The 12,520-nt window shown below is 42.1% G+C and overlaps 1 protein-coding gene and 1 long non-coding RNA gene across 6 annotated transcripts in view; one reads left to right on the forward strand and one right to left on the reverse strand.

The window, feature by feature from the left end:
• LOC114100407 (uncharacterized) overlaps positions 1 to 12,520 on the forward strand; it is a 38,016-nt gene that overhangs the window by 3,195 nt on the left and 22,301 nt on the right. Inside the window, exon 3 of one of the 2 annotated variants that reach the window (XR_003584070.2) lies at positions 11,961 to 12,036. The exons of the other annotated variant lie outside the window; for it this stretch is intronic. This is a non-coding gene — a long non-coding RNA (uncharacterized lncRNA). The remainder of the gene's footprint in view (positions 1 to 11,960; positions 12,037 to 12,520) is intronic. 2 annotated transcript variants of the gene reach the window in all.
• Positions 1,804 to 12,520, reverse strand: part of Ndrg3 (NDRG family member 3) — a 61,159-nt gene continuing 50,442 nt past the window's right edge. For 3 of the 4 annotated variants that reach the window (XM_027945101.2, XM_027945098.2, XM_071608910.1), the window contains 4 exons: positions 9,712 to 9,759; positions 6,012 to 6,047; positions 5,865 to 5,916; positions 1,804 to 3,405 (listed from right to left, as the gene is read on the reverse strand). In XM_027945101.2, the coding sequence (XP_027800902.2) occupies positions 3,224 to 3,405; positions 5,865 to 5,916; positions 6,012 to 6,047; positions 9,712 to 9,759 (318 nt within the window). In that variant the 3' untranslated portion in view covers positions 1,804 to 3,223. The other variant, XM_071608911.1, reaches the window with a different exon arrangement.

Genomic DNA, 12,520 nt, shown 5'->3' on the forward strand with positions numbered 1-12,520 from the left:
AAAAGTACTTTAGGTGATTCTGATGCATGTCTTAGCTTGAGGATCTGTGGTGTAGGATAAAGGATCTGACAGAACTACACTGCCCACAGCTCATTAAAATTTAATGCAGCCACCTGCTGCCTCCCCCTCAAGGGGCCTGATACTTCTGGAGACAGATGCTCTTTAACACAAAAACTTGCATTGTACTGAAATGCTCTTAATCTAGTTCAGACTCTGCAGCCTTATCTGGTTCCTTGCCAGTAAGAGCTCACTTCTGCTGATCCCTTGCTCCCAGGGAAGGCTGGTTTGATATGTATCTCTGCAGGGACTTGGTAACAGAGCTGAAAGAGTCAGAGGAGAGGAGCATTCTTTGTTTTTGGTAATGGGGACTGAATCCAGTGGTGTTTAACCACTGAACCACATCCCTAGCCCTCTTTATTTTTTTAGACAAGGTCTCAGTAAGTTTCTGAGGCTGGCTTTGAACTCATGAGCCCCCACGCCCCCCACCAAGTCACTAGGATTACAGGTGTGTGCCACCATGCCTGGCTTATCCTTTTTAATAAACTAGTAAACACCTTTCCTGAGTTCTGTGAGCCATCAAAACACATGGCCAAGCCTGAGGAGACAGCTGTGTGAATCAGATTTGTACCCTAGTTGTACAGAAGTGAGAGTAACATGGGATTTACTACTTCCAACTGGCATGTGAAGTGGGGGGTGCTTGTGGGACTAAAGGGTCTGCACTAACTCTAGATAGTGTTCTAATTGAATTGTAAGATACCTAGTTGGTGTCCAAACTGTTGAGAATTAGTTGGTATAGGGAAAAACCCCTCAAATTTGTCACAGAAGTGTTGAATGGAGTAAAGGGAACTTTCCCATATAGTCAATTATTAGTTTCTTGACCATTTGTAAACTAACTCTGGGCCTGTTTCTGTATCCATTTCATTGGGTCAACAGAAGGCAACTTATTGGAAGGTGCTAAGGGCCTTGCCTATTAAAGGTGCTCAATGAAAGGCTGAAGAAAACATAAAAATGCATTGATTCTGGAAGAAGTAGAAACTACTTTTTCAAGCTAGGTGACTTTGGTCAAATCACTCAACTTTTCTGAATTGTTCCTTGTCTGTAAAACAGATGCTCCCACTTTGCAGGGCTGCCATGAGAACTTGATGAAGTATGTGAGCCTTTCTTTCCTTTGTTTGGTGCTGGGTTCAAACACAGGGCCTCACAAATGCTAAGAATGCACTTTACCACAGCACTACACCCCCCAGATCCCCCTTTTCCATCATTCATTCAATTCATTTATTCAGAGACAGGGTCTTGCTAAGTTGCCCAGACTGGTCTTGAACTCGTGATCTTCCTTCCTTCACCCTTCTGAGGAGCGTGACTACATGCAGGCATGCACCACTGAACCTGGCTTGAAATTATTCTTGATGGGTGCAAATTCAGCCATTTATGGAGGGACACAGCCTAGTCTCTTAAAGAACCCCAGAAAAGTGGTTGCAGATTATTACCTGATGGGTGGGATCCAGCAATTCCACACACATGGCAGAGCCAAGATGTGGAATGTCTTTCCCAGACCTCAGCTTCTCCTCCATCAACAACAGCATTGTCAGGTGGACTTGGATTTAGTCTAGGCTGCGCTTACTAGCTGTATGACCTTGGACAAATTATCCTGAAGCTTCATTTCTTCCCTATAAATGGACAGTGTTACTGGGTAGGATAAGTGATCACAAATGTGAAAATGTAGAGCACAGAACCAGCACACAGTATTCAGCCACTCCCTGAGCCCCAGTGAGTGGCTTGAGAAAAATAACACCAGCAATCAGGTAACAATGAGACATATACAGCTTTATTTAATAATTTGTAAAAAGTTGTACTCTGGCAGAGTGATGCATTCCTTATCTTGGCAGAAAGCAAACAATGTGTCTGAAAAGTCTCTTCTCAAGATTCGGAACTGTGTAACCCTGAGCTTGCATCTCCTGCTTCTGAGAGCTGGGATCCTGTTTATGGCATGGATTTCCACAGTTATCTCACCCTCCTCCCAGCAGTGACCCCCTTGCTGACAGCAGATGGAGGCTACAATTTTACCTGGATGTGACTGCCCTTACAGACTGGCCCCTCCCCCCTCTATAAAAAGGGAGTTCATAGGATTAAGAATCTTTCTCAGAAGTGGGTTCTATATCCATTTAGTTTGGCTTCCATGAGTCTGCTTAAATCATGGCTACAGTTACTCAACATGAAATTGTGTTAATGGCCATTGCTCTTGCCCCTTTCATGTCCTCACCATATTTTTCGGCCATACCTCTCCCTTTTTTGGGACTGAGGAATGGAGAACCACTCTCCACCACAGACTTGGGAGGCACTTCTTGTAGATGTGTAGATGTCTGATAAATGGTAACAGATGCTCAGCGACAGCAGAGCGGAGGCCTGGCATTTTGTTTTCCACCTTTCTGTGCTAAGATCTAGTAATTAAGCCACTGCTTTGGAGTAAACTCCCTGTTGTATTAGAACCTCATTGTTCATGGGCTCCTAGTAGGATATATCCCTCCCTTTTCTTTATAGGATGCATATGTGAATCCACTTGGACAAAGGGAGGTGGCTGGCCCCTTTGCCTACCTCTCTATGTGACAGGCAACACTTCTACCATTGGTCACAATCAATCACTGGTACAAACAGTAATTATGCTTTTCCACATTCCTCAGAGCTGCTCTCTTCAGAAATCACTCTGCAAATCTTGTTGACCAATTTGGAACCAGATGAGAATCTAGTGGCTTTCCCCACTTAAATATCTGTTCTGCACGTTTTCCTCAAAAACACCATTGGGAATGCAAAAAAAAAAGTCCCTTTTTCTTTTTTTGCAGAAGCGCCACAAGGAAGCATGTCTAAAATCACAGAACTATGCACACACAAACACAGACATACGTGCTCGCACACACATGGAGTTGGGATAGAAGAATCTTATCAGATACATCGTTAGGGGAACATAGGAAAAAGCTGGCAAGAGAAGATGTGGAGATCAGATCAGCTAAAGATGCTGGAATGTTACAGTAATGGCATGAATGTGGTTCTTGGAAGATACAAAAAAAGGGTAGGTGGGCAGAGAATGATAAATCCAGATTACTAGGAGAGGTTCAGTGGCCATGCATGAGTTAAAGATAGAGGAGGCCAGTTTACGGGATGAAATGTTATATTATGGAGTGTCGTCTGAAGAAGGGTAGACTTGCATGGTCCGGGGAGGAGCAACTGCTTAGCAGGACACCTCCATGGTCTGGTGTCTGTCCAGGGCATCAGGGGACTCACAGGATTCTTGAGTTCCATCTGACTGATTGCTGGTGACAGACCGGCTGAAGGGACTTTCTCCAGAGCCAATGCTACTCGAGGTTGAGTGGGTTCGGGATCGGGCAAGCCGGGTCATGCTGGCAGATGGTACTGTAACAAAGAACCAAGAGGACTAGAAGATGCAGCCCTAGTTAAGCTCAGCTAATTTACATGTTTCACCAAAGGCTTTATGTTTAGCTTTCCCAACCCACTTACAATGACACCCAGGACAAGATATAGCCATCCCCACTCTCTAGTATTGCTCTAGATTAGTGACTGAATGCAAGGCTGCTTTAATTCTCTGGGTTTGGCTGGAATAGCTCTTCTAGTCAGCAGAAGAAAGGGAAGCCCTAAGACCAGAGTAGAGATTCTTAGCTGTGCCCACACAGTTCAGTGATTAGGAGGGAGGCTTTGGGAAAGCCAAAACCTGCAGTACATGCAAGACTAAATCAAAAGAAAAGAAAGACAGACCACACATATATGAAGGTGTTTCACAAACACAGTGCAAGCCCGATACAACGAGACTACCATCCGTGTCCACAGGCTACCCTGGCTGTCTAGAGTGTGTAGAAGGCATGGTGGAGGCCAGGATAGGTGGGGCAGGAACTGATCTCTATACAGATTGCCTCAGAGGAAAGCGCTCTGGGGATGTTTAATTCAGACTCCTGTTCTGCCCTTGCTTTGACCTGAATATTCTTTTATATATATATATATTTGTTTTTTAGTTGTAGTTGGACACAATACCTTTATTTCACTTATTTATTTTTATGTGGTGCTGAGGATTGAACCCAGGATCTCGAACGTGCAAGGTGAGCACTCTACCGCTGAGCCCCAGCTCCAGCCCTGACCTGAATGTTCTTCTATTTTGGCCTGGGACAGGACCTTCCCTGCCTCTCAACCTCAGGCACCAGCCTCCACCCGGCTGTCATTTCAATACTGGAGTCAAAAGATGCCATTACCTGTGCAGTTCTCTTGGCATAGGTACTAACATTTCTACCTAGAGTCAAGGCTACCCCTTCAATTCCCATGTCTGGAGGTTACCTCAAAGATTAGTAGTAGGTGGCGGAAGAGGGGCCCTGCCTATCAAGTTTCAGTTGCTGCTGTGACCCTGGATTTAGAAAGATGAGAGGAGGCCTAGGCATTATAACTGGATCCTTTCTTCCTCCTGGAGCACCAGGACAGGATTAGTAGGCTAAACTCTTGGAGCACAATGAGCCACGTTCTATCAGGCTCTCACTGCACAGAAAAATTGCGGACATGCTGCAGGCAGCCAATGCAGCCAGGAGAGCATGGCGGGGAGCGGGTAGGGCCAGCACAGAGGAAGGTACCTGACTCGGTGCTGAGGTGACTGAGCTGCACATACGGGACTGGAAGCAGGATGGACACAGGAAGAGGAAGGTTAGTGATCTAGAGTGCGAAGTAGCAACCCTGGCTGCCTAGTAGACAGAATACTCTGAGCAAGGGATCAGTTTATTTTATGGTCCCAGAGAAGAGGAGAGGTTGAGTGTCACTTTAGTATCATCTTGGATGTCATTTCTCTCAATTAGACAAACTATTCTCCCCTCCATTCTACATAGTCACCCTACTTTGGATCAGAAATGAGCTACAAGATCAGCTGTTTCTTAGGAATGGATAAGAATGGGTTACTAAGTTAGCCCTCCCAGTGAGCTAGAGGGCCATGGATGTGGGCTCGGTTGGTAGCGACTCACAGATGGGACGACACAGCAACTCTAGACAAGACACACACGGTCTGCCTGGCGGGTACAGGGCTCTACCCAGGTCTAGTTGATCAGAGCAGCTGCCCAGGCAGCTCACGAATGGCCATTTCCACAGATACCAAAGATGGGGGGAAAAAATCACCTGATTGGGTAAAGAGCTCTATATCTGGGTGAAAGGGTTTTATTCTTATGACTCCAAGAAAGGAGCAAGAGTGGATTTTTTTGCAACAAGGCTCAGGTGTCTCATAATACATGAGACCAGGACAGCAGCATATGATATGGACACATCCTTCACTTGCTCTAAGATACTCTGCAAGTTCATCTCTTGTGGTGGAACAGATTTCATTGAGGACACTACCCCTACACCCTTTTCTTCTGGAGTCTCACTTCTGTTTCTCTAGGCCAGTTATTAACCAGCTAAGTTCAAATGCAAATTGTAACTTCTGATTAATGTCTGGGACAGGCTAAGCTTCGGTGGTTAAAAGTGTGGGCTCTGCAGTAAGACTGCCAAGGTCTGAACCATGGCTCTGCAGCTGCACTGTTATGCTGGGAATGTGCTTAGCTTCTTTGATCCTCAGTTTCCTCTTCTATAAAATGGGACTAATAACAGAACTTACCTCTTAGGTTAAGCATATATACTGCCTGACAAATGTACTTAATAAGTGCATTATTATATATGTGCATATATGTATATATATATGCACAAATGAATGTTCCACAAACGTTTCAGTTTCTACTTTAGTCAATGCTGGCTAGCCCAGAGGATGTACCCTAAGAATTATGGCCTCCCAGATGTCAAACTGACCCATCTTACATAAATCTTCACTAGACAGAAAGTTGTGTACTACTCACTGTAGCCCATTCCCTGCAAAAAGTACTTGAAGGCCTCGGTGAGCTTCCCGGGCTGGGGGATAAAACAAAAACACATTATTTTTTTTCATAGGCAAAGAGGTAGAACAGAATGGGTGCTTTTTTTTCTTAAAAAACAAAATTTCTTACCTGAACTACTTGGGGCAGTCCCCCACAGTCTGCCATCTAGAAGAGGAAAAATCTGTAAGTCAGCTGGGACTTACATTTGAGGGAAATGCTCTAAACATCCCAGTCCGTTCAAACAGGACAATATTGAATTTTGGATTCTTCAACTGTTTATAGGTTTACATCTCCTCAATGTACTTTTTTAAAAACATTTTTTAGTTGTCAATGTCTTTAATTTAATTAATTTATTTATATGTGGTGCTAAGAATCAAAAACCCAGGGCCTCACACATTCCAGGCAAGAGCTCTACTGCTGAGCCCCAACCCCAACCTTCAATGTACTCTTTATAAAGATGGAAATGCTAGATAGAAATTGGAAAGAATTACTCAGTCCTTAATTATCCCAAGAAGCTGTATCTGGCTTTCTGGCTCATGGCAGGGTGACAGAATAAGCTACTAAACTTTCAACCCTGTTCTCTCTCTACCTGAAGAATGTTACTTAGGGAGTACTCAAACAGGGTGACCTTGACTTCTCAGTGCTTTGTGATTTTGAAGTCCCCGTTCAACTCTATATACTGTTTTCAGGGGAGTTCCTGATCAAAAGCAGAAGCTGAATCCCACCAATTCATTTGGTGCCACTGTTCTCTCTAGCAGGATATGGTGTGGTTGCTTTTTACTTTATAAGCCTTAACACCAGTTATTCTTATAGGCTGGCTAGTATACATCAGAACTACTTGTTGATTCTTGGGCTGGGGTTGTGGCTCAGCAGTACAGCGCTTGCCTAGCACGTGTGGGGCCCTGGGTTCGATCCTCAGCATCACGTAAAAATAAATAAATAAAGGTATTGTGTCCAACTACAACTAAAAAATAAATATTAAAAAAGCAAATAAACTCTGATTCTTGGGGTTAGGGTATAGCTTAGTAGTAGAATACTTCTTTGCATGTGCATGATCCTGGGTTCAAATCCCAGCACCACTTAAAACAAAAATAAAAGCCCTCAGATTCTTGGGTTTCTACCTTAGAGATTCTGACTGAATAGATCTGGGTAAGGTTCAAGAACCAGCATTTCTAATAAGCTCTTGGAGATGCACAGGGCATAATGGCTACATAGGAGCTTAGGCCTTTCTCTTCCAGTTGTTGTACACTTTCAGACACTGTAGGACATAGGCTGACTGGCCTTTTTTTTTTTTTTTTTTTGGTGGTGTTGGGGATTGAACTCAGGGCCTTGTACATGCGAGGCAAGCACTCTACCAACTGATCTATATCCCCAGCCAACCTTTTTGTTTTTTAAAAGGGACATGAACCCCAGGGTTTAAATGACACATTAAAACTTTCTTAACAAGAAACAAGTCTCCTCAAAATTCCAGGCATAAGATGAGAAACAAACATTCAATTTGACAAATAAATATAAAATAGACCACCAAACTGGCATAAACTAAATTTTCATGAAGTTTTTTTTTTTTTTAAAGAGAGAGAGATGAGAGAGAGAGAGAGAGAGAGAGAGAGAGAGAGAGAGAGAGAAAGAGATTTTTTAAAAGTATTTATTTTTTAGTTCTCGGTGGTCATAACATCTTTGTTTGTATGTGGTGCTGAGGATCAAACCCGGGCCGCACACATGCCAGGCGAGCGAGCGCGCTACTGCTTGAGCCACATCCCCAGCCCCAATTTTCATGAAGTTTAAAAGCTGAAAACTGAACAGAACCATAAAACAGTTCCTATATGCAAGGAGAAGATACTGGATGTAACTATTTCTAAGAGTGATACCCATATCAAACTGCTTGAGAATCAGAGTTCAGTCAGCCATAGGAGCTATCCACTCTGCCCCATGCTGTAGCAGATGGGCATATTTGCCCAGAAATAATCTTATCTTTGGCTATTTCAGAGTTAATTTGGTGCTGTTAAATATTGATTCTAATTTGAAACCACAAACTTTTCATTCATATTTTAGACAAGCCCATCAAGATCTGGAACCAAGAACAGTCTGAGTTTGGTCACTTCAGAGCATTAACCTCATGGTCTGTTTCTAGAAACTATGGGCTACTTCTGGTGACAATGCTTCCCTTTTAAGCACATTTCAAAGACAAACAGAAGAAGGTAAAGATCTTTCAGACTGAAAAATCAGTAAGCAAAGAAGATCAGCATTTAACTCTCCAGTAGTCCAGGTAGGAGGTTAGCTACCTATTAACAGAGGCTTGGGGAAAACTGGTTGAGATAATGCTAGGCTGGAACTCTTAACTGAGATACATTTGAAATGTGGAGAAACTTGATATTGTCCTTAGAAATTTAGTAAGAGTCACTTTCTACTTGTTCTAAGAGAAAGAAAATGCATCCACTCTCACTACTATAAAAATTGTAATTGGAAGCTTCCTTACCTATTCAGCAAGCTTTAGCATGTGTAGAATATTTCCATCTATTACCTTAATTCTCATAACACAATAACGTTTATGAAATTTTTAAGGCATGGGAAAACGTTTATGTCATAAATGTGAAGAAAACAGATATAGGACAACAAACATCCTCTTATTTAAATTTTTTTTTTTTTGTGTGTGTGTGTGCATGGTATAAGGGACTATATCCAGAAGTCCTCTATCACTGAGCCACACCACCAGTCCTTTCTTTTGACACAGGGCCTCACTAAGTTGCCCAGGCTGGCTTTGAACTTGTGATCCTCCTGCTTCAGCCTGGAGTTGCTGGGATTATAGGTGTGTGCATTGTGCCTGGCTCCCCCTGCATCCCCGCCATCAGTATGGGAATGGAACCAGAAGTACTCTGACACCAAGTTATAAACCCAGCTTCCTCCTCTTTCTTGTTTATTTATTTATTTATTTATATTTATTTTTGAGGTCCTTTTGAACTCAGGGGCACCTGACCACTGAACCGCATCCCTAGCCCTATTTTGTATTTTATTTAGAGATAGGGTCTCACTGAGTTGTTTAGCACCTTGCTTTTTGCTGAGGCGGGCTTTTAACTTGCAATCCTCCTGCCTTAGCCTCCTGAATTGCTGGGATTACAGGTTTTTCTTGTTTATTTTGAGACAGGTTCTCACTAAGTTACTAAGGTTGGCCTTAACTTGTGATCCTCCAGCCTCAGCTTCAGAGTAGCTGGGATTATAGGCATGTGCCATTGTGCCTGCTAAATATACTCTGATCTTAATGATAAAAAACATATAGCAAAGAGATACCAATATTTTACCAGAGGCAGTTCCCTGTGGGCAGCAGACTTATGAAAAATTAAAAAAAAAAAATTAGTACTGGGGATTGAACTCAGGGGTACTCTACCACTGAGCTATATATATCCAGTCCTTTTTATTTTGAGACAGAGTCTCATTAAGTCTGGGCTGGTCTTGAATTTGCAATCCTCCTACCTCAGATTCCTGAGTTGCTGGAATTACAGTATGCACCATTGTGCCCAGCTATTTTTTAATTTTCTGCAATGAGAATGTGTATACATGTATATATGTAAGTGTATACAAATATAATTTTTTGAACCCAGGGCCTCATATATGCTAAGCACACAATTTACTACTGAGCTACACTACACCCCGAGCCCCACAACTAGAATATATATTGAGGGAAAAAAAAAAAAAGAAAGAAGAGAGCATCAGAAACTAATAGAAAAAGAAGTTTTACCTCTTTTGGGGCAATGGTTCTAACAAACATACTAAAATTTGAAGCATGTATAATCTACTCACAAGTGGTTGGCAGTGAAGGAAGAAGATATATTACCTTTAGCAAAGTTGTATTTATAGGGTTGAGACGAGAATTGCATTCAACCTAAAAAAAAAGGCAGAGGGGGAGAAAACAATTTTATGAATGGCTTTAAAAAAGAAATAGCTTGGCATGAGAATGATCTTGCAAGACCAATCACTCAGTTTGGCGACTGGAAGATATAAATGATAAATTTCATTTTTTAGATTTTGCAGTGCTGGTTATTGAACCCAGGACCTTGTATGTACTAGGCAAGTGCTCTACCACTGAAATAACATCCTTGGCCCATATGATGTATTTTATGTGATAAATTTTATATCTGAACAGATCTAAAACTCTGGCTAATTTCATTTTCTGAATCTGATACAAGTAGAAACAACTATATACTGAATCTAAAGATTTTTTTTATTGGCTACACAGCCTGAGGGCAGGGTATCTTACTTATTTGTGAACTGGCTCTCTCCTCCTGGGATCTCTTTGATGCCTTCCCAGCAAAACTGGCCATAATGACTGAGCCCTGTGCACCTCCCCTGGTTCTGCTTTTCACTCCTCTGTGGGGCCCTGGTATAGTGGGTCTGCCATTCCTTATAATCTGACTATGGTTCTCTAGTCCAAAGCTCAACTCCTCTGTGATCTTTCTCTTATAGCATTCATTACAATGTAGTATTAAAGCCTGGTATATTTACATGTTTGGCATCTTGTACCCTTATATCCATGAAGCCAAGAACCTAAAAAAAGAAAATGTTTTGGGGAGGAGAGTGTCTCTGGGTTCAGTGATTCTTTTTTTGGTGGGGGAGGGGCGGTTTAGGATTGAACCCAGTGGCTTTGTGTGTGCTAAGCTCAAGCTCCATCATTTAGCTACACATCTCCAGCCCCACAGGTTCAGCAGTGTTTTTCTGGGGGTGTGGCATGTGGGGGTTTTGGGGATCCAACCCAGGGTCCAGCACACGCTAGGCAAGAGCTCTACCACTGAGCTATATACCAGCCCTCAGAAGTGTTTTATGGCTAATTTGATCAACTGAATCTCTCCTTTACATGTCTGCAAAGAATACACACATAAAATCTGTGCTAAGAGTTTAGAATTCAGTGGGGTGAAAAAATACAGTACAAAGCAAAATGAAATCACTTTAAAAAATTTTATAACTTAGTTGAGTGGACAGTGAAAGACAATAAGAATTTCTACAGATAAATAAATAGCAGAAGTTGGTGTCTGAAGGCTTCCACAGTTCCAGAAAGCGTGAATGTACAGAGCCCAAGTGGGTCACAGAGGCAAGTGTGAAGGGAGGATGCCCACTGAAGCAAGGCTGGGAGCAGGCTGGAGCTCTGAAGAAAGCAAGAAGCCACAGGTTTCGAAGGTGACAGGATGTGAGTTGTTTCAAGAGAGTAGCTGTCTATATAACAGACTACAGAGGCAGTTAGCCAGTTAGGGAATTAAAATCACCTAGGCAAGAACCAGTAACTGGATTCAGCTGAACTTTTGATCTGGGGACTGCTGATGGGAAGGTATACAAAACTCTTCTAAAATCAGGGAATGATCTAAATGCCAGGACCACTGAGTCAGAGTTTGCACAAGTTTACTATGAATATGTATTAACTTAGAAGTTAATATTTAGAAACTGAATTCCTAACAGGCACAGTGCTAAGAATATAGTGGATACGCTATAAATATTTTCTGGAAAAATTAACAAGTCTGATTTTAATCTAATAAACCATGTTTTCCTTGGCTCACTAGTTGTAATTTCTATAATATTATAAGATGTCTTAGTATCTGGTAGGTCACTGATCATCTTTTTGTGTGCATGCTAGGGACCGAGCCCATGGCCTCACTCAGGCAAGTGTGGTACTACGAGGCTACAACTCAGCCTCTAATTGTTGGTTGCTGACATGTTTACTCTTCCAACTCCCCAAATACAGAGATTCCACCTTATTGCCTCCATAGCATTGAGCAAATAGGAGGTGCTCAAAAATGATACTGAATGAATAAATGAGCTGGCAAATCCTGCCTAGGTTTTGCAGAGTTTCTCATTGCTTCTTCGTTGGAAATCCCACTACCTGTGGGCTAAAATGCTGTGGCAGGGGAGACAGGTTTAAGTGAATAGAAAAGTTATCTAAGCTGTGCTACAGCAGTGACTCCTGAAGTTCTTCTCTATAGACGCTGGGAAGTGGAAAATCAGAAAGAAGAGATCTTATTTATGTGGCTACTTTATAATCTTGAAAAACAATTGAAAATATTGCAGTTAAGTCCAACTTTTTTTTTTTTGAGACAGGTCTTGCTATGTTACCCAGCCTGACTTTGAACTCTCAATCCTTCTGTTTTGGCCTTCTGAGTAGTAGGAATTACAGGTATGCACTAATGCGTCTGGCTCCACACAATTTTCGAAAGACAAATAACTTCAGATCTAAGATTCATGGAAATACTCCCTCAATACTGATTCTGGGTATTTTCTTTTTCATGGCATGCATCATCATCACCTTTATAGACAGAAAAGCCTGACCTTTACAGAACTACTTTTTGATGAACTGGAATCATTATCATATGTCTGGGGAACTTTTTAGGGGAAAGGTTGGGAGTTGAGGGTTATTGCCTCTATGCACAAGCTATTTTATACCAGACACAGAAAGTTTTGCAGAGAAGTTGAGAGAAGGAAACATATTGTATTTTCATATCTATCTAACCCTACAAACACTACCCTACCCCCAAACCTTCTCTCCATGTCTATACTTTTTTCCTGTGGGGGATGGGAGGGGTGGTACTGGGTATTGAACACAGGGGCACTTAACCACTGAGCCACATCCCCAGCCCATTTTATTTTTTTATTTTGAGACA

This window comes from Marmota flaviventris, chromosome 2 (assembly GCF_047511675.1).
Source record: "Marmota flaviventris isolate mMarFla1 chromosome 2, mMarFla1.hap1, whole genome shotgun sequence".
Taxonomy (NCBI): domain Eukaryota; kingdom Metazoa; phylum Chordata; class Mammalia; order Rodentia; family Sciuridae; genus Marmota; species Marmota flaviventris.